At 52.7% G+C, this 27645-nt stretch overlaps 2 protein-coding genes across 6 annotated transcripts; both read right to left on the bottom strand.

The window, feature by feature from the left end:
• Positions 1-10513: 10513 nt before the first annotated feature.
• Positions 10514-12997, bottom strand: plac8l1 (PLAC8 like 1). Of its 4 annotated transcripts, none has more exons than XM_047051830.1 (5): positions 12740-12997; positions 12252-12514; positions 11552-11802; positions 11090-11226; positions 10514-10900 (listed from the first exon to the last, which is right to left on the bottom strand). In XM_047051830.1, the coding sequence occupies exons 2-5, from the start codon at positions 12446-12448 to the stop codon at positions 10769-10771; spliced, it is 717 nt and encodes a 238-aa protein (XP_046907786.1). In that variant the 5' UTR covers positions 12449-12514; positions 12740-12997; the 3' UTR covers positions 10514-10768. The 4 variants fall into 4 exon arrangements, with proteins under 4 accessions (XP_046907786.1, XP_046907787.1, XP_046907788.1 ...); XM_047051831.1 differs by having other exon boundaries at positions 12252-12299; XM_047051832.1 differs by having other exon boundaries at positions 12252-12296.
• A 90-nt stretch (positions 12998-13087) lies between these two features.
• On the bottom strand, positions 13088-27049 carry lars1b (leucyl-tRNA synthetase 1b). Of its 2 annotated transcripts, XM_047051827.1 has the most exons (32): positions 26939-27049; positions 26576-26697; positions 26321-26408; positions 26139-26219; positions 25907-26044; positions 25593-25754; positions 25115-25227; positions 24938-25001; positions 24748-24815; positions 24402-24627; positions 23623-23710; positions 23010-23086; positions 22763-22816; positions 22517-22657; positions 22192-22269; positions 21984-22069; positions 21836-21901; positions 21606-21688; positions 20929-21067; positions 20424-20636; positions 20244-20301; positions 19994-20057; positions 19026-19209; positions 18663-18753; positions 18292-18432; positions 17378-17515; positions 16828-16938; positions 16263-16373; positions 15994-16098; positions 15128-15223; positions 14419-14551; positions 13088-14068 (listed from the first exon to the last, which is right to left on the bottom strand). In XM_047051827.1, exons 1-32 carry the CDS (start codon positions 26942-26944, stop codon positions 13863-13865), a joined length of 3531 nt encoding a protein of 1176 aa, XP_046907783.1. In that variant the 5' UTR covers positions 26945-27049; the 3' UTR covers positions 13088-13862. The 2 variants fall into 2 exon arrangements, with proteins under 2 accessions (XP_046907783.1, XP_046907784.1); XM_047051828.1 differs by lacking the exons at positions 13088-14068; positions 14419-14551; positions 15128-15223 and adding an exon at positions 15253-15556.
• Between the last annotated feature and the right edge of the window lie 596 nt (positions 27050-27645).

Here is a 27645-nt window from a genome sequence, read left to right as displayed (position 1 = left end):
CTCTATCATCAGTGGGGAGTTTTAGGGTTTGGCATGCAGGTCTGAGAGGTCAGGGTTAGGATTTGTGGAACAAGTAATTGACTTGGGGGCAAACTATCTTGGAAATGATGGATCGTTACCCCGTTCTCATGGATTTGATGTGTGCCTACTCCTGGAAAGTACAAGTTCAAGTTCAAGTCTTTTATTTGTCAGGTGCACAGAGCAACACAAGGTTAGACTGGGCACTGAAATTCTTAAGACAAGACAACGCAAGCACTTGGCATAACATAACATATAAGTACACAGAACAAATTTACATCTATGCTGAGCTTAGATAAGTGAACTTCCTAAATATACAGATAGCAATAAATAAACGACTATACTAACCCTAACACTAAAACTTCCTAAATTACAGATAACAATAAATAGTACGCTATACTAACCCTAATACACAAAAAAAAAAAAAAAAACCTGTTACAACCCGAAAAAAAAACTAATCTAACCTAAATGGAGTACAGTGCAGTAGTGCAAATTTACAGATCAGTGACTTTGTCAATGACCAAACAGGAGCCTGGTGGCGAAAAGTTCAAGGAAAGTAGTGCTGGACAAGCCATATCCTTCTTCACAGATTTATGTTGAGTCTTGACATAATTCCAATTTGACATAATGTAGATGTTAGCACAGAACATCCTTCTACCGATGTTTATAACTGCAAGACTACCGTATGGCGAGTGAAACAAAACATCGATCAAATACTTTCATTCAAATGTGTGTACGTAAACGTCATTATCTTAATCAAGAGTATTGGCCGTATTGCTAACGCGGAAAGTCATTTTGATATGAATATTTTATCGGAGACTGAATGAGTTTTCTCTCTATTTTAATTAACTATGGTCTGTACACAGCTGCTATGAGTCTGCACTCAAACCTGCCTCAATAGGCCAAATGATTTGAATCATGAAGCCTGAAAACCGACTTTGATGGAACGGTTTATAATATAAAAGTTCGAACTAAACATATAATATATGTCACACAATGGAAATGTGCGGTCTTGAACTGACTTCTGTTACAGTCACAGTAACCTGTCCAAAAGTAGTTCATAAGTTTATGCTCAGAGTTTTGGGCATGAATATATGTTTTTGCCATTCCGGTGATTAGGACTGCTCTTACAGTGTGACAGGGATATAGAACAATGATGTTCACATTTCAGAGTACAATGCATTGCCTGTCTAAAAATGGAACGGCTAGCTGTGGACGCCAGCAGATCGGCTTGGATATCAAACACCATCGCCGGGAGGCTGTTGGCACGTGCCTGGCTCCGCCTTATATCATTCTTTGCTCTCGATGAGCCCCTCATGTTGTGAATGCCTGGCACTGGAAGAATGAACGCCACACCAGATGCCACTGGCAGAGAAGGGTACCTAGGAGACTGGGCCCCAGAATGGCGGCTCGTGGAAGGGGCCAGCCCATTTCGAAACACGGCCATGTCAAACGGCTGGGCTTGCATGCTCGACGGTGTGGGAGGAATCTGGGAGATGCTACGTGCTGACGCTAATCCCAATCAGTAGATCAGCGATTGCCTTATTATCCGTTCATGTGTTCTGTCTTATTGTCCCGTCGCATTCGTATTGTAACTCGTATTGGGTCCTGAGGACAGTCCTGGGTCCATGATGTGGCGTCCACCTGATTGGACCAGGAAACACCGTTAGCTGCCTGTTATCTTTGCATTCCCTTTACATTTACATTTAGTCATTTAGCAGACGCTCTTATCCAGAGCGACTTACAGTAAGTACAGGGACATTCCCCCCGAGGCAAGTAGGGTGAAGTGCCTTGCCCAAGGACACAACGTCATTTGGCACAGCCGGGAATCGAACCAGCGACCTTCTGATTACTAGCCCAATTCCCTAACCGCTCAGCCATCTGACTCCCATTCTATTACAAAGCGTGTACTCTGACCTTCACACCTCAGATAGACTTTTCTAGAAGCCTACCACTGTGTCTGAACGGAAGACGCTTATGTCAAGGTGTTTGTTAAACTCTCCCTCCAGTCAGCTGGTCTTCAAACACGTAGGAACCCCCGCGCCTAAACGGATAATCGCACCTTTCGAGTGGACAAGGACTGAGCTTCCTCACCGAAGAATCTTCTGGAAGCGTGGGTCGAAAGCAGAACGGCTTTCTCTCTATTACCTTGGGTGCACTGAAATTCACTTAACAGGTGTTCCCTATTGAACGTTAACAAATAGGTTTTTCGATCCGGGTCTGATGCTCTCATTGAAATGAACACTTGAAGAGAGGTCCGGATTTTAAAGGAGGAATCTTAACACCGACGGAATTCGTGAGCAGCATGACTAACGGCAGGTTCCATTTGGAGGAAGGCTACATTTTGCACATCCACAACAACACTTTTTTTACCTACACTGCTTCTTTCTGTCTTAGTTCAGAAGATAACCAACTGGACGCAAAGCTGAGAGTTTTTAGCGTCGAAAAGGATTACTGTTCAAAACTGAGTACTCCTTCCTACTCTGTTCTTACTCTGGGACTAAGATAACCATGGGTCATCGTGAGTCCAGGTGGGGTCCGTTCAGGTGAAGTCTGTGTGTGGTCACAATGGGGTCAGTGTGTACTCAGAGTGTAGTAACCATCCACCGACTGCCATAACTGTATCGACTCCTGTGGTAATGGTATTCTGAACCATGGTGGCTGCGTTCGGTGGATGTGGTCACTGAGGTGATTTTGCCAACACATACAGCCCTGCCATTTTTAGAGGCAGGAGACCCTGTGGCAGCTTCTCAATAGCGTTTTTTCTGAGCTACAGTTCTTTTCTGGCTGTTAGTAACAACCCCAGAATGCTCCTCGCCGGTTTATACGTTTCATTTGAAGGGAGAACAAAAGAGAGGAGAAGAAATGACCTTATTTTTGTCAAAGGATTGGTGGAATGGCCTCGTTCGGAAAGAAAAAGAAAAAGTGTTTTCAACTGGACCTTTCTTTTTCGCCTTTACAGAATGATCCAGGGTGCACCTGCGTCTGCATGCAAATATGTTCGTTTTGCATTTTCACCTGTCGTGGGTTGGAGAAATGAGAAAACAGAAAATTCCGCTAAAAACCCCATGGATGTATTATAGAGATTCAGGGGAACATGACAACTTTCGAATAAATCCAATGCAGTCTGTTCCGCGGAAGATTACTGTGTGCTTACAGTACGTGGAGCTTGTCCTTCTGTGAGATTGGTTATGAATGGTGAGAAGCAAAGCACCACGTCTCATTTGCCGAGGTTGTGGAGGTCGAGTCGCTCCTCTCCGTTCTTCAGATGTATTCATCTGAGATCCTTGGATCTTGCACCTTTGGCTGGGACCACCTGGGACTTTTCCTGTTCTCCCCCTGTCTATATCTTTGTAAACATACCTGCATGTTTCAAAAGATACGCTTCTAAAAACTCCAAGGACTGGCCGCTCGCCATCAGCTCTCCTGAGCCATCTGCGCGAACAAGGGTTTGTCTCCCTTCGCATTATCAGATAAAACTGAGTGACAGCGTCCCTCGGCTGTGGCTCGGTAAGCCTTTGCGAGTCCGCGGCGCTTGGCGGGAACGCTTTCTCGCACGCACACGCGTACGCAGACACTGTGACACACACACACACAGGCGATTTAGTTATCGAATCTCTTTTTGGGCCTTTCGCTCACTCACACAAAACTTGCTGGTTTCTTGCACTCCCCACCGAAGCTCAGCTGTCTGTAACTTGTGAGATAAAGCTCACGAACGTAGAGCAGAAAGACAAGCTCACAGCCAGCGTAAGTTAAAACGGCGACTGTGAAACTGGAAAATTGTGATTACAAAGTCTCTTTGTAAAGTGTCTTTTATCTCCTAGGTTTCCAACAGGAACTTACAAGTCTACAAACCAACCGCATGGGAAATGGTGTTTGTATACTGGAGAGTATTTCCAATGGAGCTTGCATGTCTTTGGTGGAAAGGGAGAGATAGGCTTGTGTTTAGGGTAAGGCAGCCTTTGCAAAGGTCCCTTCCAATGTTGCGTAAGCACCTTGAACTTCATGTTCAATTGACTGGATTCTTAAGACCCCGCCTCACTGAGGTCCTAGTTATAGTATGACGATACTTTGATTGAAATGCACGTGATATGGTCAAATGACGACCCCCAAAAATCCTCGTAAACACTGCGGCTCCAGCTCGAAGGGGATTAGACACCGTTTTAATTGCGACATACACAAAACAGGCATTGCCCCGAAAGACGACGCAAAAGGTTAAAGTTATTTTGGTATTCGACTGTGCTGCGATATCCAACATTAGTCAACAGACAAGACATTTAGAGACTGACCTTTCAATATCCTGTTTATCTATGCAGTTAGCTATCAAGGCCCAGGAAAAAAAAGCCAATTTAGGGAACACTTACTGATGAAAAGGACACACATTTTGAGATTGTTTGAATGTCAATGTTTACTGTAAGTTTTCTTTTACTATACTTATCATTGGGGGTGCCAAGTGGCAGTGGAGGATCTAAGGGGGGGCAAGGGGTGGCAGCTGCCACCCCAATAAAATACCTGCCACCCCAATCTTCCCATGGAAAAATATTATTTGTACATTAAAGAACATAAACAAATATATATATATATGACTGTTTAATTTAAAATACAATGTTATAGCCTAATCATTTACCATAGGGAGTACTGTACCCCCCTACTTTGGGTTTTGATTCGCCTCCAGGAGGCCACCTAACAACTTCCATCTGCCACCCTATTGCCTCCCCGAATGATAGTCTCTAGATCCGCCCCTGCCAAGTGGAGATCGTAAAACGAAGGTTAAGGCCTAACACAAGGGCCTTCCACTTCATCTCCCTGCTCTCCGGTCTCTCTCTATGAAATAAAGTGACAAAAAAATACCTGAAAAATACACACGAAAGAAAAGTATGCGTCGTGAGTTCACCATCAGAACCGCATCGCTGCAATTACTTTTGCTCAACCCTACTAAACCACCACTCAAAATGTTCTAGAATGGAAGACGGGAAGTAATCTTCCAGATTACTACTTCAGCTGGAATCTGTGGGCATTCTCCCTCTCTCCGGTTCAAACACCAAGTCTCTGTCGCTTCCTTTGTTCTCCAGGCTGGCCCCAAGGCAGCTCTACCTGAAGACTGACATTGCTCTCCTCCCTTCCAAGATCTAACCTTCCACCCACCACACACACACACACACCCACAGGGAGAGCAGAGTGCTGCTCGTCAGAGTATGCTATTCTGACAGGCGGATGTTTGTTGATGTACAGGAGTGTGGGCGTAAGCACAAATGCTCTCTAATTGAATCCCTGATGCCTCTCAGTCTCTCTCAGCCCTCCTCGCGTCTCCTCTGCAAGTCAACCACTTCCCATTTACCTGCCGCCCTCCTCCCATATCCTCCCACAGACACGCACACGCACACACGCCCCAACCTTGTCTGAATCAGCCCGACTGGACAGGGAAACGCACGGAGAGAAAGCTTGAGTTTCTGCGGTTGAAACAGCGAGAGTCTGGCACGCCTCATCAACCCTCCTGGTGCTCCGTTCCGTAGACGGGACACGTCATCCACAGAAGATGTTCACATCGCTCAGGAGCTTGGATTGGACATGCTGGCGCAGTCCCGGAGTCTATTTCCAGACGAGAGAGCGAATGTTCTATTCATAGGTATCTTTGTTTTCCCGTTTGCGCGCAAGTAGGCTAGGAGGCTGCGCGTGGCCGAGACGTTCACGTTTCCTTTGTCAAGTCACGTCGCAAGTTGATGAGGTGGAGGGCCAAGTCGAGTCGCAAGTCCCTGATCGCAAGTCTAGCAAGTCACAAGTCTACAGAGAAAAAACCGTCAGAGGGCTAAACAAGCCAAGCCTTTCATCGAGAGCGAATCATTTGATCACGAGTCTCCCTGCCAATCAAATCACTTGCGACATCGAGACTCAGACCCGGGCTTCAATCTCTGACAGGGACAGCTGGCTGGAGGACTCAGTCAGATGCAGGGCGAGAGATGGAGGAGGGAAAGAGACAGAAAGAGAGAGAGAGAGAGAAAGAGAGAGAGAGAGAGAGAGGGGGAGAGAGAGAGACAGAAAGCGAGAGAGAGAGAAAGAGAGAGAGAGAGAGAGAGAGAGAGAAGAGAGCCGTCTGCTTCCCGCAGAGTGACTGGCTCCTCGCGGACCCCCAGCCTGCGAGGAGAATCTTCCTAGTCACAGGGACGCTACATGCTCGTCTATGATAAGCTAAGCCCGTTACTGCGGGAAGGTATCAGAATGCAAGAGCCGTGGGGAGCGGCTGTGCCTTTCCCTCATATTAAAGCTGTCATCAGTGGCTTGATCACCCCCCCCCTGCCCCCCCCCCCCCTGCCCCCACCCCACCCCCCCCTGCCCCCCCCCCCCCCCTGCCCCCCCCTGCCCCCTGCCCCCCCCCCCCCCTGCCCCCCCCCCCCCCGGCTCCACACCTCAGCTAGATGGGAACAATCTTGAAGGAAGCGTTTGGCCGACAGCTTTGTTGTCGTTGGCAAACTCTTAAATGCGTTAGCGGTTGAAATCGTCTTGTCTGGACGAGGCCACTCGTACATTCAGCAGTGATGCTTCCACGGGAAACGCACGCACCAAGCGCGTGTGCCCGTTCGCGCGCACACGTGCGACACACGCACACTCACACACGCAACCAGAAAGAGTCCACAAACTACTCCTTTTCCGAGGAAGAATGTAACAGACACCAGAGATGTTGTTCTCTGGCGATTTGGGGTGGGCAGGATGCGGTGTGGCCGTAAGATGTGGAGAGGAATGAAGATGAATCAGCGACACCATTGTGTGAGTGTGTGTGTGTGTGTGTGTGTGTGTGTGTGTGTGTGTGTGTGTGTGTGTCTGAACGAGTGGCACAGAGTGAGACAAGAGAGAGGAAACTAGGAGAGAGACGGTGGGACGTGTTTTATGCATATAGCTTCAGAGAGCCCGACGATGTTTTGATGGGCCACTTCGCGAACATCTGGCGCATCTGTTCTTTCGTGGATGTGTGTGTGTTTGGGTGTGGGAGAGGCGGAGGTAGAGAGAGAGAGAGAGAGAGAGAGAGAGAGAGAGAGTTGTGTGATTTGCACACTGCCAAGCACCGGGAGCTAGCGACGCAGCCATTGGTTAGCGTGAGGCGTTTCGTTGTAAAGTAATTATAAGTAAGAGGGGGTAGGCTTGGCCAGGAGCCAACCATAATTGCCTGACAACTGGAGTCTCGATGACTTCCCAGAAACGAGACCCACATATTTTAGGGGGCTCGCTCGAATTTCGGCGCCCAAGTCTGCTTTTAGGCCTGGCGTGTGGTGCTCGTGGGCAGGAGGCTGTCTCTGCCTTTGACGATGCCGAGCAGAAGAGAGAACCGACTCGCGGCAGACGGAGGGAGTGAGGAGAGACGACGGGGCCTGTGATCTCACCTCGGAAGCACACACACACACACCCCATGTCCTACATAGAATACGTCACGGACACGGGCAGGCCCATGCGCACACATGAACACACACACGCACGCCCACACAGACACACAGATAAAGCCACACGCTCATGTACACCCGCCATTGCACTTCGCTACAACGTCAGCCTCCGACTCCCAGCACCAGTCAGCCATGGCAGATGAAAGAGCGACCACATCACTGAGTTCAGGGGCTTGGGAGCAACAACACAACAGCATTTCTCTCCGCTGACACGGCCCACTGGCGATGTGACCCTGCCCAGACCAGAGGTGGAGGTGGAGAAGCGAGCAGACAGATCGACAGGCAGGCAGACAGACACGGCCTGACGGACAGACAGGCAGGACGACGGTTAGATACGGTTGACATACAAACTAACAAGGAGACAGATGGGCTGGCAGCCACATTCCAAGACAGACACAGTTTGTAAGGAAGACAGACAGGCAGGCAGGCAGGCAGGCAGACAGACAGGCAGACAGGAAGACAGGCAGGCAGGCAGACAGGAAGACGGGCAGACAGACAGACAGACAGACAGGCAGGCAGACAGGCAGGAAGACAGGCAGACAGACAGGCAAGCAGGCAAGCAGACAGGCAAGCAGGCAGGCAGACAGACAGACAGACAGACGAACAGTCCCTGAAGCCATCATGACTCTTTCCTCCTTCTCCTCTCGACACAGCTGTGGCACAAATCAGCATGATGAAATGAGCTCCACTGGGACCCAAAGCCTGGAACCTCCCTCCCACCCCCACCCCCGGCCCCCACCCCGGCCCATTCCCTTCACTCCGGTCCAGACCGAAGCAGCGGAGCATGAGGACACAGAACAGGCTCCCAGCCTGGAGTTAGGAGGCTGAGTAATGGGAGTCACAGTCCCACGGACTCTGCCAACGCTCCGAAACCTCCCCAGACCAGAAGCATGCATGGATGCACCACGGCTGGAAACAAGCCCTTCCCTCCATCCCCGGTCGACGGAATGACGGGGCTGATTATGTAATGCCGGGAAACAGAAAGGAAATGCAACCAGGGTCGGATTGAAGCCAGTGCCCCCTCCACCCCCAAATGGAATGTCGCCCCCTCCATTATTGGAGCTATAAGGGTTACTACATTAGAGCCACGTACAAAATACACCCTTGCGGAAACCAAATACCCACCCATCCGATTTGTCGTCGAGCCCGAATCCGACACACCGATCCTTCTAACAGTCACGGTGACGAGGCAAGCTTGCTGCATGGGAGCTCTTTACCAGACCTCAAATCTCACTTCTTGTCGACAGTCGTGTCACAACATGCGATACGCTGAAAATACACACATACTCCTTGGGCAAAGCTGTTTATAAAGCCTTATTTTGAGCTTTAGCACCAGTGCATAGCTCTGGGCTCAAGGCTGATGCTTCAGGTTAGTACACATCTGACTGTCCTTCCCCCCACAGCGCTTGCTGTGCTGCTGGCTGAGGCTGTTATGTAAAACCCCAGGTGGATGTTGTTGCCCTGGATAGAGTTCCCACCGCAGGGACAAGCGTGCCAACTTCCTGGGTCCCTCTGCTCCTTCTAAGCTCCTCCCCCTCAGTCCACTGTGCTGACGCCATCAGGCCTGGCTGGGAAACAGCCTCAGAGCGTTTGTGTGTGTGTGTGTGTGTCTCGTCGTCTTCGGAGATCACCTAGTCCGTCGGAACAGTTAGGCTTGGGACGGCATGGCTTAGCCTCACGGCGATTAGCGAGGCAGGGGATTTGCGGAGCGGCACGAATGAACACAACGACTCGGGGAGTTAAGCGTCGTTGCTGTTTTCTTACCTGGGATCACGTCAGACGTTTTGGCTGCGTGAACAGGGCTGCTTGAGAATCCCACTAATGAGGACCGGCCGCTGTCAGTTATTCAGACCCTCTCTCTCCTTCAAAACCAGCCCCCCCCCCTCCTCCCTCCGTCAACCAGGTCTCAGCAGTCCATTCACCCCCCCCCCTTCCTCCTCCTCCTCCTCCTCCCCAACACACACCCACACACTAACCCCTTCCCCCCTCGCAAACACTCCCCCCCCCCTCCCCCCCAGGGAGTTCACTCATACATCATCATCACCAACACACCTGGTGCACCATGGGAAGGAGGTGGCTATCCTGGCGGGGTCCTGGAGGCAGGGAGTCTGGGGAGGGAGGAGAGAGAGAGAAGAGGAGGGGAGAGAGAGGAGAGAGAGAGAAGAGGAGGGGAGAGAGAGGAGAGAGGAATGAGAGAGAGAGGAGAGAGGAAAAAGAAGAGAGGGAAGAGCTGAAGTAGCTTCTCTGTAGCAACGCTGCCCCCCGCTGGCGACCACCGGGAAGTGCGTCTCCAAGGAGATGATGGATAGCTCTCCCGTATCTCTGACAGCAACCGTGGGGTCAGCTATCGTTTTTCCATCTTTCACAATAAAGATGTTCACATTTGGCTGAGAGGAGACAGTGTAACAGTGTTATATAAGGGCCACCTCCCTGGAATACACATTGAAGTTCCTCCATTTGGGGAAAACCAACCATGTTCAAACTGCAATTTCCATTTCTAATGAGAGACAGGGGAGTATGGAGTCCCCTGATGTTTCTATAGCACCAGTACTGGGACTAATTTGAGTTATGCGCTACGTAGATCCACCCTACCATGGACCTTCAGGGGTCAGAGGTCGACAGAGATCCGCAGATGGAGCAACTCATTACCGGTGTCTAGCGTTATTGAAACGGTGTCTGTCTTTGAATAAACGGAATTTCGGCGACATGTGCAAGCCAATCAAAGTTACGTGGATGACATATTTGGCCTTTAAAAACAAGCGGATGGTGTGTGTTAATACCATTTTCCGATCCGGGTGAGAGCTGGCATTTGAGGGCCGGACACATGCCTTGTTAGATGAAGACCACTGTCTGCCTGCGGCTGGGAATGGGAGTAAGATCAGAAAAGAACTAAAGAAATGCAAATAGGCTTCACTTCCTTTGTGGTGTGCATGAACTTTTACTCCAGAAAAAAAGACATCTCCATGGTTCATGTTTGGTCAGGTAAAAAAAAACACATTTCACATCCTCAATAGGCGAGCGGGCGTTATGACAAGCTCTTTTCATATGAAGAACAATATATCTGATGACATCAAATCGTTTTTTTATTAAAAGTAAAATTCAGAGACGACAGCGCACATTCGCCGTTCAGTTAAATGAGTTCCCGCACGTAAAAATGAATGTCCTTCATGTGTGACATGGACTTGGATGGTCAAACCAGTTGAAACCAGAAGGGGAGACAGGAAGTGGTCGGAGTGACAGGAAGTGGTCATTGTGACAGGAAGGGGGGATGCAGAGAGAGAGAGCCGAGGAGGAGCCCAGGGGAGGGACGAGCAGGTCCTTCAGGAGCTCTCCAGCGCGGTGGACACCTGGTAGATCTGAGTCTTCATCCTCCTCTTCATCTCTCGGATCATCTGACACACAGCCAGAGGGTAGCACAGGCACACCGTGGTCCAGTCCTCACACACACTGCCCTGCGCTCACACACACACACACACACACAAAGTAACATCAGTCGAGCTAGCTTGGACGTTTGACATTTACAGTGACGGCTATTCGGGACGATCCCGTTGTCCAGCACTCTCTCAGGTGTTCCCAGTTTGAAGTAACATGGTTAAGGGAAGCGCCCAGTGATGGGTATTGAGCGGCGCGTTCCTCCTCACCCGGATCTTGTATCTCTCCCGGATGCCCACGCGCAGGGCCAAGGTGGAGCCGGGCAGCAGGGGAAGACACACACACTCGCCAAAGTGGTGAGCCAGACTGAGGTCCAGACAGCAGGGCACCACGGCCCCCAGCAAACCTGAGGTCAACAAACACACACACACACACACACGGAGGATATCTTCACACTGCTGTACAAAGTTGACGACCCCCCCCTCCCTCTGGCCATCCCCCTCTCTCCCTCCTTCCCCTCCCCCCCTCCTCTCCCTCTGTCTTCCCCCCTCCCCCCCTCCCTCTGTGTCCTCCCTCTCTCCCCCCCCTCTCCCTCTGTGTCCCCTTTCTCTCCCCCCTCCTCCCCCCCCTCTCCCTCTGTCCCCCCCTCCTACCCCCCCCTCTCCTTCTGTGTCCCCCCTCTGTCTCCCCCTCCTTCCCCCCCCCCCCCCCCCCCCCCCCCCCCTCCTCACAGGTGGTCACGTCTCCGCACACGTCCAGCAGCCCCGTGCTCCAGCCGCCGCCCGTCTGCGTGATGGTGGTGATGGTCGTCGTGGTGACCCCCAGGCCAGGCTGGGTCAGCACGGGAAGGTCCGTGGCTCGGCCGCTCGGCCGACGCCAGCTTCCGCTTCCTGTCTCCCGGACCGCGACTTCCTCCTCCTCTTCCTCCTCCTCTTCCTCCTCCTGCTCCTCCTCGCCCGGGACAGTCGTCTCTGGTGCGGACCTGAGGCAGAGCCGAACACAAGGCAGGGCATCTCTGGGACTGCTTCGGCTGAACAATCGACACCCTCTCTGAGCCATGGCTGTCTCGACCACTTCAGCCTTCAAATCTAAATCGAGCACGCTAGCTCATTCGCCAAGGACGGCTCCACCGTCGCTTGGACACGACATATCCTTTCGATGGAACTCTTATCCCCCCCCCCCCCCGCCAAAATCCTGTGGCAACGGAACGGCGACACCAGTCGAACCCCCGGCACGGAGACATGCGTGTCGGGGAGATTCAGTCTTGCTATGTGGCTCGAGGCGTCCAATGAGTGAAGTCCTAGCCCTATATAAGGCTCGACGCCACAGCGGGGGGGGGGGGGGGGGGGAACAAGCGCTCCCTGGAATGACGAATTACACCTTAACAAGGGGGTGATCTATCCTGATAAGAGCGTCGAGACACACACTTACCGCTCGGCGTCAGACGTGTCCTCCATGCCAAAGTTCCCGAGCTCCCTGCTGGGGACCAGAGAAGAAGAAAAGAGGAAGGAGGAGGGAGAGGGGGAGAGTTTCCCCCACTCGCTCACCCCAGCTGAGCTCTCGGTGCTTCCCCAAGATAGGACGCCAGACCTGGGGCTGTGCCACTGGCTGCTAGGTGGAGATAACATGCCCTGCCCGCCCCTCCTCTAAGCCCGTCGCATGAAGCCTCGTCACGAAGCACTGTTAAGGGTTCACTGGAGGCGGACAGGAAGTCGACGGAATTGGGGTTGAAATGAAGACGATTTGCACACAGAATAGGCCGAGATAGAGGCTAGACCAGGCAACAACAAAAAAACAACCAGGCCAAGTTCTCCTCAGAGCAACACCGGTCGGAGAGGTCTGGACACAAACAAGCATGGACACAACGACCACGAGGAGAGGCGGACAGGCCAATTGTTTTCGACTGAAGCGGACCTTACCTTTCGTCGTCACACCTAAGCTGGGATGTACGGGTCTGGTAGCTTCAGTTCCGAATCAGATACTAAGACACGTCTCAATCACACACACACACACACACAGACACAACTTATCTAGGGGTGACTCGGGGGAGGGGGGGGGACGACAACGCCGAACGTGGCTGTGGTCTGTTTCTCGGTCACGTAGCACTTCCTGAAATCACATGTGACAGAAGACTGATTGGCCGATGCAGAACACTTCTCTCTGGTGCAGCGGAACCGAAAGTGCTGGGACCCCAACGGACAGGAAGCTCAGTCGCCCGCTAGGTTTGTGAGAGATGGAGGCTAGAAGGAAGTCGGCGAGGAGTCAAATGTAGTTCACAGACGTTTATTTTTGACTGGAAAGTCATCTGGATAGCCCACGTCTTAATATGGGGGACACAAATGTTGACAAAATGACCGCATAAAAACACTGGTGGGAAAACATGGATATGATGTCAGATATGGCTTTTGTTAATTGATTCCAAAGACTATGGGGCCTCCACATTTTCTAAGAGGGAAAAATCAACCTGACACATACAGACTGCATTTATTGTAAAGAAGTTACAGAGAGCAGTGACAGAGAGCACAAAAAACAAGGGCAATACTTAGTCACGCCTGTGTGTGGAACTGCAGTGGAAAGATAGAGTTCCTTTAGAACCCCCTGCCAACCAATGCTACACCTGCATCCAAACCCCTCCAACCTGAACCCCCGACAGAACTCTCTAGAAACGCCTCCTTAATCTCACACCCAGGATGCTGTCTGAGCGGTCTTTGGCAGCCATTTTGTGTCAAAGTCCATACACGCATGACTTTCAAGCTGGCTATGTGGTAGCTGTTAGGCAGTGGTCTTGGGATGTCTTCAGACGGATCCGATAGACTTACAAGAGAGCTGGTCTACAGGCCTGATGTAGAGGGAGACATAGGCTGACTGAGGAAGCTGGGAGGACAGTATGTGTGTATGAGAGATAGAGAGAGAGAGACAGAGAGACAGAGAGAGAGAGAGACAGACAGAGAGAGAGAGAGAGAGAGGTGGGGGAGAGGGGGAGAGATAGGCAGAGAGATAGTCAGAGAAGGAGAGAGAGACAGAGAGAGAGGGACAGGGCCCCTACTGCAGCAGGTAGACCAGGGTGTCCCCCACCTCCACGCTCAGGCCGTTGTGGGCCACGCTGACCGCACGCTCCTCCAGGCTCACGCTGAACACGGAGCCCTCGGGCACGGGCAGCTTGCCCTGCTCCTCGCGGCCCAGCACGGGCACGCGCCGCGGGCCGCCCAGCGGGTCCTCGAAGCGCATCAGCTTCACCCTGGACGGATCTGCAGGGGACGGGAGAGAGGGGGGGAGGTTATCGACAGGCCACATGGGGGCAGGGGCAGACACGCGCAGCGCCCTGCTGGGGGGTCCAGGTCCGACAGAGCGGAGGGGGGCTTCTCGCCGAGCCGGAGATGTATTATGGATAACTGAAGTGAGGCGTGGGCCGAACTTAGGAACATCCATATTTCATTTGGACGGCTTGTCTCGAGCCTTCTTTATCTTCGCTCCGATTCGACCAGTGACTATTCGTGAAAAGGCCCCAATCTTACTTATGAGCCCGCGTCCAGCTATCTCGGCAGGTTGGGTTGTTTTGAAGCTGTGGCGCGCTTCTGTCGGGCGTGGACGGCGTTACCTTTGATGCCCCTGTTGACCTTGGCCAGCCTGCGGAGCACGCTGTCTCGGCTGTCTCCCTGGCGGATGTCCACCTGGGTGGAGAACAGCCCGTTGGACGGCTGTGGGTTCACCAAGGTCACCGACACGCCGGGCTAGACACACACACACACACAGACATTAGACACAAGTCTACACAATTTGAGGCACGTGTGTGTGTGTATCAGTTCAGCATGTGAAAGCGTGTGTATCGAGGCTGGGGGACAGACAGACTGGAAGTAGTAGGAGGGAGACAGACAGACAGGAAGTAGTAGCAGACTGGGTAACAGACAGACAGGAAGTAGTAGCAGACTGGGTAACAGACAGACACACAGGAAGTAGTAGCAGACTGGGTAACAGACAGACACACAGGAAGTAGTAGCAGACTGGGTAACAGACAGACAGGAAGTAGTAGCAGACTGGGTAACAGACAGACACACAGGAAGTAGTAGCAGACTGGGTAACAGACAGACACACAGGAAGTAGTAGCAGACTGGGTAACAGACAGACACACAGGAAGTAGTAGCAGACTGGGTAACAGACAGACACACAGGAAGTAGTAGCAGACTGGGTAACAGACAGACACAGACAGGAAGTAGTAGGGAGGCTGGGTAACAGACAGACAGGAAGTTGTAGGAGGCTGGGTAACAGACAGACAGATGACAACTGTGATAAAAGGCTGCTCCGTCTACCTCGGATCTGAAGATACTGAATGGTTTCCCTGGGCAACAGTCCTCCTTCACTTTGTCATCGCCATCCGACGCAAACAACACATCTATCTGATCCAACTGGAAGGAGGAGAGCGGGTGTGTGTGTGGGGGGGGGGGATAAAAGGGATGAGGGGAAGATGGAAATCAAGAGAGAGTGTGTTAGAGAGAGAGGGACAGGGAGAGAAAGCAAGAGAGAGAGATGGGGATGAAGAGACACAAACCATTAGCAGAGCGGTTGAATATTTGATGGGCCCAACCCAACATGCAGAGTGTGTTTGCGGGAGGAGCAGGAGGAGGAGAACAGCACAGGCTGCCATTAGCCACGGGCTTCCAAGGCACATCCAGGATCAGGGAAGCTGCGTCTCTCCTTCTGTCTATGCCGAGACCGGACGTCTCGGACAACTACCCTGGCTGAGAAAGAGTTGGCTGGGGCCCATGCTGACAACGCCCCCCCCCCCTCACCCACCCACCCCCCAATTCAAAGAATAGCCACCAGGCATTAATGTCGAGACAGGGCTGGACCGGTCTCCTGGGCGGTGTGTGGGGGGGGATAGGCAGTGGGCTGGAGGGGGCGGGGGGGGGGGGTAGGCAGTGGGCTGTGGAATCGACATCACACCCAGGTCTCCTCTCATAGCCACGCGGCGCCATTAAAAATGCAGTGGAGAGGCAGAGAACGAGGCAGAGAACGAGGGGGCGACTGAGATGGAGGAGAGGGGAGAGACCAGGAGTGGGTGGAGACAGAGTGCGGGACCGACAGAAAGAGAGTCTCGGAGGAGATAGAGCCGAAGGGGTGAGAGAGAGAGAGGAGAGAGAGACAGACACAGAGAGACAGTCAGCAGCGAGCTCACCTCCAGAGAGTTTGTCAGATACGCGAGGTTCTCGAGCAGAACGGCTCGTTCGTCGAATTCCAGCTCCAGGTCCAGGACTTTGGGCCCGTTCTTCTCCAGGTTCTCCTGAACTCACACACACACACACACACGCACACAACCGGAGGGAACAAAAACCTCCATCAGCCAGAGAGAGAGAGGGGGGACCAGCAGAACCCCTAGCTCTCCTTCCCAGCTCTGCCCCATCCCTCCCTCCCTCCCTGCCCACCTGGCCAGGCCTGCAGGCCTACCTTGATCATGGCTACAAAGGGCATGGCTCTCTTCATGTACTTCTTCAGCTCCGGCAGGGCCCCCAGCTCCACCGCAATCACCTTGTTATCGGGAAGAACCCCCTGGTTGGCCTGGAGAGACAAGGACACAGAGAGAGAGAGAGATAGAGAGACAGGGAGACAGAGAGAGAGACAGGGAGAGAGACAAGGAGAGAGAGAGGGATAGAGAGAGAGACAGAGAGGGAGAGAGAGACAGAGAAGGAGAGAGACAGGGAGAGAGAGAGAGACGAGGAGAGAGAGAGACAGGGAGAGAGAGATAGAGATGAAGAGATAGAAACCATTAGCAGACCGGTTTAATATTTGATGGGCCCAACGAGAGAGAGAGAGAGAGAGACAGACCGAGGAGAGAGGTTGACAGTGACAGCGTCGGGGGGTGAGACAGGGACGAGGGCAGACAGGACATGGTAAGTGGAGGGGCGTGGAGAAGGAAACGGTGCTTGTCAGTAGACTCCAGGCCACCCCGTTGATCCACATCCTTGGGGGTGAGGAGGTGTGTGTGTGAGGAGGTGTGTGTGTGTGTTCCTACCTTGTAATGCTTGCCCAGCAGAGAGAGGGCGCTGTGTTGCCAGGGAGGGTAGGTCTTGGCTACGTAGATGGCGCAGTGCGAAGGCCTGCCTGGGGGCTTGGCATTGCCTTTCTGCAGGAGGGAGGGAGGGAGGGAGGGAGGGAGGGAGGGAGGGAGGGAGGGAGGGAGGGAGGGAGGGAGGGAGGGAGGGAGGGAGGGAGGGAGGGAGGGATTGATGTGAAATTCAGCTGTTGGTCACGATTCACCCAATGTAAGATGTTTTGGAGGTGAACCACCCCTTTAAACTAAATTGCTCCAAAAACAGGCGTGCGCATGGCTCAATATCATCATCCGGCCCACTGGCACACTCTCTTGGGCTCAGCAGGCCAGCGCTTTCCAAAGGCCTCCCATTTCATCTCACGTTATTCCTTCACAAATGTCCAAAACACAAGGACAACGCCCACGTGTTTCCCCTCCGCACGGCGCTCCAAAGGGTTCCTGCAGACGACGGGGCTTGTGTGGGGGAATCTCGTTTCAGAGTTCATGCACGGGGGGCTTGTCCTGGCAGTACCTTGCTCTTGGGGGGCATCAGGTAGGCCTTGAGGCGCAGCCTGAGGTCGTGGGCCGTCTCCGTCAGGTACTGGGAGGAGAGGAGCAGCAGCTCGTCCACGGGGCCCGCCGCCGGCCAGCGAGCCAGCATCAGGGACTCCTGGAGGACGAGGAGCGGGCGCACACACACACACAAACACACACAGTGACACACACAGAGACACACACACACACACACACAGAGACACACACAGATACACACACACAGAGACACACACACAGAGACACACACACACAGAGACACACACAGATACACACACACAGAGACACACACAGATACACACACACAGAGACACACACACAGAGACACACACACACAGAGACACACACAGAGACACACACACAGAGACACACACACAGAGACACACACACACAGAGACACACACAGAGACACACACACAGAGACACACACACAGAGACACACACACACAGAGACACACACAGAGACACACACAGAGACACACACACACAAACACACACAGTGACACACACACAGAGACACACACACGCACACATACAAACACACAGAGATACACACACACAGAGACACACACACGCACACATACAAACACACAGAGATACACACACATAAATAGACATAACCAGACAGGCCCGTTGAGGTGAGAGGTACAAGCTGGGAGCAACTGAGGAGGGCAAATGACCCATTGAACGGTTCCTGCAGCAAACTTTGCAAAAAAATTATGAAAATCACACAATGACTTTTTGTGAGTCACTTATCTTGACCAGCAACCAAGAGACACATTCCCACAAGTGAGCTCAAAACGTGTGTGTCGATATAGTCTCTCACCTTGCCTAGAATAATTCACACAGGTCTGGGCCAAATGTGTGTGTGTGTGTGGTGCAGGAGTCTCTCACCTTGCCCAGCAGGCCCCAGGTGTATTCACACAGGTGGGGGCAGATGGGAGCCAGTAGCAGGGTCTGTCTCTCTATGAACTGGAACACCAGGTCTCTGTGCATCCCCTCCATGGCCAGCTCTCTGTACTTATCCTTGAACGCCTGTGTGGAGCAACACACACACACACACACTGTCATATAACATTTTTGTACTGGAGCATAACACACACACACGCAGTTAAGTTAGCATTTATAAATGTGTTTCTTTTCTGGTGAGGTAGGTTTCTTTTTTGGGGGGAGGGCTTGGATCCACAAAGTGTTGTATGATGACAAGGTGTGTTCCGGATGCTTCTGTGGGGCGAGCCACACCCGCTCGGGACGAGGGGGCTGACCTGGAACTCGAAGAAGCCGCTCTTCAGAGCTTCCTTGTACATCATCCTCTCGTAGTGCTGCTCCGTGCGGACGATGGCCTCGTTCATCTCGCTGCACAGAAAACAGCGAGGCGTTAGCGGAGGATAGCAAGCTTGAGCATCTCGTCTCACCTGCTGAAGGCTACGCCCTGGCACAGTTGATACTTTTCAGGCGTAAAGAAAACGAACGAAAATGTTATTTATATTTTCTATAAATCAATTCTACTCACTGCCTTCTAAATATTTACTATGATTTGCTCTGAACAGTTCAGAAAAAAAAGAAAAACGCGCATGACGTTTAAAAAATAACTATAGGGATAGCGGCCGTTGGTGATTGGCCCGGACCTGGAGAAGACCCGGTCGTTGAAGGTGTCTGCCGGGCCGGTCCTCAGGCCGTCCTGATTGGCTATCATCTCCTTCACCCACTCGGCCCAGGTGAAGAGGCGCAGGATGCCGGCGTCCGCCATCGTCTCCACAAAGTTAGCGTCCTCCACCGTGTCCCCGGCGTCCGCTAGCGCCAGACGCATCCCTGCGCACACACACACACACACACACACACACACACACACACACACACACACACACACAGGCACACACGAGGAGGAGACCGGTTGCCGTGAGTCACCACCAATGAAGCACGGCCTCCCTCTCAAAAGGCCATGATTGCAATTAGTATAATGACACACAACAAACCCTGAAGCGCTTCCCCCCTCTCACCCTCCCGCTACAAAGGACGTTTTCTAGGGAGAGAGAGAGAGTGTGTGTGTGTTCTGTAGTTCAGCGCTCAGCCCACACTTCCCTTCCATGAGTACCCAGCATGCACCAGCAAGCCCGGGGCATGGCATCAACTCGGAGTGACTCATCATCTCCCATCAGCCCCTGGGGCCGGCCGGCACGGAGCGCTCGACTCGGGAAGACGGAGAGCCCTTCAAAGGAGTCCGTCCATCTATCAAACCCCCGTCCCCACTTCACCCCTTCCCAAATAATCATCCCCCCCCTGCCTCCTCTCTTTGTCTTTGTCCCTTTCTCTCTCCCTCCCTGCTCTCCTACCTCTACCTCTCTCCCTCTCCCTCCCCCTCTCAGCCTGCCCATCCTTCTCTCATCAGGGGGGAACAGCAGGAGGCACTGAAGATGGGAGAGAGAGAGAGAGAGAGAGAGAGAGAGAGAGAGACAGAGAGAGACAGAGAGAGAGACAGAGGGAGAGAGACAGAGAGAGACAGAGAGAGAGGAGAAATGAGAGAGGGAAGGTCGAAACGGAGAGGGAGCGTCGACCGAAATAAAAGACTCGATGACGGGTAAGGAAAGGGGCTCACCATCGGCAGAGAACTTGGCGATGGCTTCGGTCAGGGTGAGGAAGTTTCCGGTAGATTTGGACATCTGGCGAGGGAAGACAAACACGAGCTGGTGAGAGAGGGGCCTCGTGCACACAGTGACAGACAGGCAGAGCCACAGATGCACAGACGCCTCCGTCCGAAGGAAAGCAGGACACGTCGCTTTGCCAGGACAGCTTGCAGGAGACCGCTTTCCGAGAGCCACACAACACACACACACACGACCTCTCACCTTTTCAGAGTTCAGCAGCAAATGTCCATTGGCTCGGACGGCTTGAGGCCACTTCCCACTGTGAACACAGATACTAATAATTGAAGCTCAGACCGACCTACAAGTCAGTCAGTCGGGGTAATCTGACAAGAGAAAAGCCAGGCTAGCGGGTCAGCCGGCGCGAGGCAAAGGGGTCAGGACCTGTCGCTGGGCCACATGGCCACGTGGTTGTACAGGTAGTAGGAGAGGTGGTTGGGGACCAGGTCTTTGCCCGACACGCGCACGTCCACCGGGTACCAGTACTCAAACTCCCTCCTCAGACGCTGCAGGTGCTCCTTGGGGATGTCCGTCTTGGGGAAGGGAGAGCTCTTGAAGAAGAGGAAGTCCCACACCTCCCTGGTCATCTGCTCCGGCCTGGTGGTGGGGCAGTGGGGAGAGGAGAGGAGAGGAGGAGGGGAGGGGAGGAGAGGAGGGGAGAGGGGGAGGGAGGAGGGGAGAGGATAGGAAAGAAGGAGAGAGGAGGGGAGAGGGGAAGGGAGGGGAGAGGCGAGAGGAAAGAAGGAGAGAGGAGGGGAAAACTGAGCGTATGGTTCCATTCATTGTTGTGGGCCTTGTACTATGTACAATGAAAGCAACATCCCTGGTCTAATACAATGCAGTGAGATGCACACGTGAGTGTGTGTGCGTGTGTGCGCACGGTGCATACTTGATGCCGAGAGGCGAGGGTCCCTGTCCGTTGAGCACGCCCCCCTGGAGGAAGTGGGCCACTGTGTAGTAGGCCATGTAGATGGTCGAGTCTGACAAGGACTCAATCAGCCACTGCTGGTCCCATGGCAACCGCGTTCCTATGGTAACAGGCGGCCGGGGATGAAGGGAGGAAGGGGAGGGGGGGGGGGGAGAAGAAGAAAGAACAACAATTAGGCTTTGGGTCTTGTTTTGACTCCCCACCACCACCACCACCCCCCCCGCTTAGATGCCCTCGTCAGTAGCCAGGTTTGTCACCTCGGGGCTGGGACTCAAACGCCCCAACCTGCTGGTCAGGCTCCGACCTCCATCGGCAGTCCACACAAACGCACAGGGAGAGACGCTGTGCACGCCGCGGCTCTTAACGCCCGGCCTTGACCCCAACTCGGCTCCCAAACTGGGAACGTGCTGCCTCGGGCTCCCAATATCTCCCTGCCCAGCAGTTTCTGATTGGCTGGAGGGCGCGGGGGCGTGGTCTGACACTCGACCTCCCTTTACGGCCACCAGGAAAATCAGCACCGACACATAGAGCGGGGGAGGACGGTCTGACAAGTGTCCACGCTGCTTCATACTGAAGGACATTGAAGCCCCCCCCCACCACCTCACCTGCCCCCCTAGCCCCCGCCCCTCCTCACTCACCCAGGCCGTAGGTACGGGAGCAGGCGTGGTCCTGGAGCCAGGCCAGAGTCGCCTCAAAGTTCTTCCTGGTCTCGTCGCAGAACCTGGACAGAGAGCAAAGCCCAGACAAGGTCAAACACACACACACACACACACACACACACACAGTAGAGAAACACACACACACAGTAGAGAAACACACACACACAGTAGAGAACGGCAGATGTGCTGGTTGGACAAGGGGGACTCACGTTTCCATGGCCTTGAGAGCCTTATCAGCCTGCTGCTTCCACTCTGCATCTCCGTAGTCCAGGTACCTGGGCAGGGAAGGGAGGGCGTGAGGGGTTACCGCCGGCACGCATTCCCTTCTTCCTCCAAGTCCAATGATGCTCTACTCACCACTGGTCGCAGAGTGCCACCACGCACTCGTCGGCAGAGCGGGACATGACCAGCTTCTCTGACTCCATGTAGATCAGGGCCTCGCCCTGGGGGCACAGGACAGGGCGCTGTTACGACACACACACATCTACACACACTCACACATCTCTACACGCACACACAGACATGCACATGCACACATCTGTACAGCCAATGAAACGCCTCTCACCTTCTCCACCATCATCTTCTGGATGGGCTTCTTGACGTCCTGGACCTTCTGCCCCTTGAAGCCCTCAACCAGCATAATCTGGGGGAGAGAGAGAGGGGCGAGAGACACAGACAGAGAGAGTCAGAATTACACCTGAGACTGGCTGCCTTTGAAAGCCCTGGGTCACTGTGCATCAGATCCCATGTTTGGGCTTGTGTAGCCCTTTTCACAAGCAATGACTGAACATCCCATGGATTATTCGGGCTTCGTCGTCAAGACGGTAGAGTGTGGGTGTGTGTGGGTGTGTGGGTGTGTGTGGGTGTGTGTGTGTGTGGAAGGGCCTCACCCCTTCGTAGAAGCCCTTGAGGTAGACCTTCTCCTTGGCCTCGGCCAGCTTCTCCTTGTCGTTCTGACTCACGATCTTCAGTTGGTCGCACACCACGGGTGCCGACAGGTTCCCGTACCCCGGGATCTCGATGATGGGCACCTGGAACAGGGGAGGGGGGAGGTGGGGAAGTGGGGGGGTCATTCATGAAAAAACACCTCCACACACACCAGGAGAGAGATGGGGGGGGAGGGGCGTGGAACTTACCGGTTCAAAGGGTAACACCATCTTGTCCTCGATGCCGTATTTCTCTCGGAGGGCCTGACAAACACGACCGGTCGATCCAGGTTAGAAACACTTATGTGAACGTGACTATCGATCGTTCATTGTGTGATTAGGAAGCGATGGGAGGGAAGCCAAACAAACAGAAGGTGCCGGACTGGTATGTAGACGGGCAGGCCAGACAGGAACACACACACACAGGGTCAGGTGACCAGGGTACGAGCCGTCTCACCTGCTTCTTCTTGAGGTCCCTCAGAGCGGCGATGTCATCGGGGGCGTCCGATGGAACACTGGTGACGACCCCCGTGCCTGAGTGCACGCCCCCACGCACACACACACACAAAAACACAGAGCAATTACCCCTGACCTCAACACTAGATAAACCCTACGTGACCTTGTGATAACGTTTCTTGTCAACAGATTATGCTGGTGCAAGACAGGGAGCAAAGCAATAGATCGATTTGCTTCAGAAACACACGGACCATGCAAGAACATGTGAATGCAGAGGTTAACCTCCACGACCAGGCAGTCGAACAGCACTCTTGGTGACTCAGGAGTAGGCAAAACGGCAGTTGGGAGTGTTTGTGTACATGTGGTGTGTGTGTGGTGTTAATGGGATTTAGATTGAAAGCTTTGTGTAAGGATTGTACTATGCTACGTTTCCATGCGTGTCATGAATAAACGAGTGATGTTCTGCAGCCCCTTAAATCCGGTATCACCAACAGTAATTTAGTTGGACTTTTCTCTGTAAATGTACTGTGTACCGAACAAGGTTTGTATTGAGCGCACTCCTGCCATCTACGGGAGCGGGGGTGGCTGCAGAGCGGGTTCAGTCGAGCAGATACCTTTGTCCTCCTTGATGGTGAGCATGGGCAGAGCGTAGATGGTCCGGTAGGAGGTCAGAGGGGCACTCAGAGCACATCCCAGGACGTCCTGGGGGGACAGTGAGGAGAAGACGCGCGCCTGTGCTTTACCAGTGACGTGGAGAGTCCATGGTGGATGTGAACCCGAGTCGACGCTTGAAATTCTACAATAATAAATAAAAATCCCTCCCTCCCTCCCTGTCTAACTCCCTCCCTCTCTAACTCCCTCCCTCCCTGTCTAACTCCCTCCCTGTCTAACTCCCTCCCTCCCTGTCTAACTCCCTCCCTCCCTGTCTAACTCCCTCCCTCCCTGTCTAACTCCCTCCCTGTCGAACTCCCTCCCTGTCGAACTCCCTCCCTGTCGAACTCCCTCCCTGTCGAACTCCCTCCCTGTCGGACTCCCTCCCTGTCGAACTCCCTCCCTGTCTAACTCCCTCCCTCCCTGTCTAACTCCCTCCCTGTCGAACTCCCTCCCTGTCGGACTCCCTCCCTGTCGGACTCCCTCCCTGTCGAACTCCCTCCCTGTCGGACTCCCTCCCTGTCGGACTCCCTCCCTGTCGGACTCCCTCCCTGTCGAACTCCCTCCCTGTCGAACTCCCTCCCTGTCGGACTCCCTCCCTGTCGGACTCCCTCCCTGTCGAACTCCCTCCCTGTCGAACTCCCTCCCTGTCGAACTCCCTCCGTCGGACTCCCTCCCTGTCGAACTCCCTCCCTGTCTAACTGTCTCGGTCCGATAAAGCTGGAAGCCGGGAGAGGCCTACCTGCCCCAGGAGCTCAATGACGACGGGCACCACGCCGTTGTCCCTGGTGACGCCCTGGTAGGACATGTTCCTGGCCGAGCGCCGCGTGCACACGAACACCTCGCCGCCCGCCGTCTGGAAGGCGACGTACCTCATGTCCGGGCGGACCCAGCAGTTCGTCTGGCCGAACATGGTCTCTGGTCTCAGGGTGGCTGCTACCAGGAACACGTTTTTGCCTTGAAGACCACTGCAGAGGGGGGTGAATGATTAAACGTCTTTCATCTGCTACGGGTGTCTGATACCATTTTTGTGGCTTCCAAGACACATCCATGCACTATGACGGCTGATTCGTCACATGACGAGATACCTTAGTTTTGCTGGGAAAGGCTCAATGATCTTCATCTTTACGAGGGTATATTCCTGTGGCCCAACTCCCTAGGATGTGAGGAACGGTGATACTGAGGCTGTAATTAATCCGGTTTGAATAACAGAAACACAACAGAAACTTCCACTGACGTCTCCCTGGGAGGTAACCCGGGCTAACCGTCGTCACCCACCTCTCCACTCTGCCTGTCGTGGTCCATGCACGGCTGGTCGTCTTTGGGAGAGTAGATCGTGTACCTGCAACAGAAGGACACGTCACCTGCGGTGGGATCACTGAGGGGTTCTGTGGACGCATGCTGACGTACGCCCCTCCCCCTCCCCTCCCCCGGCCCCTCCCCCGCCCGACGGACCTTTTCCCAAACTTGATCTTCTTCCTCTCCCTGAGCGTGAGGAACTGCCACCTGACGAAGGAGTCGTAGAAGGGGTTGACGTCCGTGGTGATGAAGGAACGCCGCCAGTCCACCTGCGGGTCCACATCCCAAGTTCAGATACAGGGAGGAGAAGCACCGTGCAGGTCCGAGGGGACACACTATTACGCCCACAAACTGCATTTCGTGGAAGGGTGTGGCCCGTGACAAGAGCAGGTCACCAGGTACAGACTTCAAACCAGACATGGTACTCCAAGTCATAGCGAGTCAGATGGCCGAGCAGGTTAGGGAATCGGGCTGTTAATCAGAAGGTTGCCAGTTTGATTCCCGGCCGTGCCCAATGACGTTCTGTCCTCGGGCAAGTCACTTCACCCTACTTGCCTCGGGGGGAATGTCCCTGTAAGTCGTTCTGGATAAGAGCGTCTGCTAAATGACTACATGTAATGTAAATGTCAGTCACCTTAACACCCATCTGCTTCAAGTCTCTGATGGCCAAAGGGGGGAAGTATTCCAGCCAGTGCTCCGCGCTGGCAAACTTAATGATTTCCTCGTCGCTCAGACCCAGGCTCCTCATGATGTCCCACTGGAACTTGGAGCCTCCGGCCTTGGCCACAGCTTTGCTCTGAGAATCACAACAGAGAGCGGCTGTTTAAAAACAGACTCAGCCAATGGGTGACATACTTGGGGGGGGGGGGCAGCCTAGAGATGTCCATCTCGCACTCAAGTGTCTCTGTTGTTTACGTTGGAGAAAAGATGGCCTCTTTTCAGGTTCACCTTTTTGCCCTTGGATTTGTCCTTGATGACGAATTCCTCTTCCACCTTGGGCTTCTCCTCCTCCTCCTCCCCTTCTTCGGGGAACTGGGGCGGGTTTCCGTACACCTCCATCTCCCTCTTCAGCTTGTCCGCACAGGCCTGACCCCAACAGAGAACCATCAGCAAATGATCGCTCACACAAGTCGCTTTGATTTATTCAACCAAGTATTCAAATCTTTACACGTAAGCTTACTTTGATTGGCATTCCTGTGCAATGCAACCCAAATGGGAAAAGGCATTGCTTTCCTTTGAGGCGCTGGTAACCTACAGCAAACTGCAATGAAATAGATAGGAGGTATGAAAGGTAGATATGGAAAAACGACGTGTTTTAGTGTACAAGAGTGTGTTCTTAAATTGGAGAAGGACATCTCTCACCTCGCACTTGGAAAGGCAGAATATGTGACCAAGATGCAGCCTGCCATTCATGTACGGGTACGGGAAGGTGACAAAGTATTTGTTCTTGCTGTAATGCAATAGCAATGGATTACAACCGTACAGAGTTAACTATTTATGTGGATAAGAATGACTTTAAACAAGTGCAGAGATGAGATGAATTACCGCTACACCCATGTCTCACTCGTGACGAGTTTCAAGTCCAGTAAGGCTATTGGGACATCCACAATCACTTACTTTGAGCTTCCCCCGATAGTGGTAGGTGCATCACAGTCAAATATTTTCTCTTTCTCCCATTTCTGCTGTATTTCTGTTTCAATTTTTCTCAGGAAGTCAAGCTTTGCTGTACCCTTTCGTTCCTGAAAAGACATTTGCATTGTATGAGTTGCAAGCTAAGAAGCGTTTGACAGCTGCTCAACGTAGCACCCTGAAATCATTCCTATTAGTCTTGCCATTATGTTAGTATTAGCATGCTGGCTAACTAGCGTAGCTAAAGTGCTAGCACGCGACTTCAAAGTGGAAATGTCTCACAATGCCAGCAGGGTAGCTACTTCTAGTTGCAATATGTGCATGTGTGTCAAAAGATTAGCCAAAACTTGCCGTCATTTTTATTATCCTTCTGTGAAATTACTAGTAAAGTAATGGGAAGAGAAGACAGCGCTCTAAGAACCCACGCCACCGGCTTCGGAACTTGCTGATGACATCGACTGCAAGTGCCAGTCAGCGCAGTGTTGGTTTCTGGGAAATGTATGCTTTCTTATTGGCTTCTTCAGAACGTTGCAGAAATTCGTCAACATGTGGAGATCATATCAATGTCTGATGGTAAAAACAGCTTAAGTTTTGTTGGACCCAAGTCAGAAAGACAGTCAAATCAAGATCAAAAGAAATCAATGTAAATCAAGAGACATTTTGGTATGAAAATAGTTTATTAAAAACAATTCCCTATGGCTGAAATATTGGAGGGGATTTAATAATCATGCGTTTAGCTTTTTTTTAACCTTACAAATTATAGAAACATGTCATTTCATAGGCATTGTAAACATTTTTAGTTTAAAAACAATACAGCAAAAAGGGCCCTTTCTTTTATCTTGTACAAGTCAAAATATAAACAGCATTGATTATCCCCCTTTCGAGCCCAAACTTTTTGAGTGGTAAAAGCATATTTACAGCATCACCTCCAATAGCCTTCTCGACATGTCTATCAGATCTGCACCTGGGTTTTTCCTCTGTCTTTCAAAGAAATGACCCGGCTTCCAAAGGGGTGGAGGGGGACTTTGAGACCAAGTGGGAAGTTGGGGTGAAAAGAA

The sequence above is a fragment of the Hypomesus transpacificus genome, unplaced genomic scaffold, assembly GCF_021917145.1.
Source record: "Hypomesus transpacificus isolate Combined female unplaced genomic scaffold, fHypTra1 scaffold_181, whole genome shotgun sequence".
Classification (NCBI taxonomy): Eukaryota; Metazoa; Chordata; class Actinopteri; order Osmeriformes; family Osmeridae; genus Hypomesus; species Hypomesus transpacificus.
Note: the sequence above shows the minus strand (reverse complement) of the source record. Positions and strands in the feature narration are given on the sequence as shown.

What these genes read in the sequence shown, in the direction of transcription:
- plac8l1 (XM_047051829.1), bottom strand. Translation starts at nt 12,448, where the DNA reads ATGTTATCTCCACCTAGCAGCCAGTGGCACAGCCCCAGGTCTGGCGTC. An exon ending in GACACGTCTGACGCCGAGCG is followed by an intron (nt 11,803 to 12,251) that starts GTAAGTGTGTGT and finishes GCTCTGCCTCAG; the next exon opens with GTCCGCACCAGAGACGACTG. An exon ending in GGGAGAGATACAAGATCCGG is followed by an intron (nt 10,901 to 11,089) that starts GTGAGGAGGAAC and finishes GTGTGAGCGCAG; the next exon opens with GGCAGTGTGTGTGAGGACTG.
- lars1b (XM_047051827.1), bottom strand. An exon ending in ACTATCGGGGGAAGCTCAAA is followed by an intron (nt 26,409 to 26,575) that starts GTAAGTGATTGT and finishes ATTGCATTACAG; the next exon opens with CAAGAACAAATACTTTGTCA. An exon ending in TCAAGGGCTTCTACGAAGGG is followed by an intron (nt 22,270 to 22,516) that starts GTGAGGCCCTTC and finishes TCTCTCCCCCAG; the next exon opens with ATTATGCTGGTTGAGGGCTT.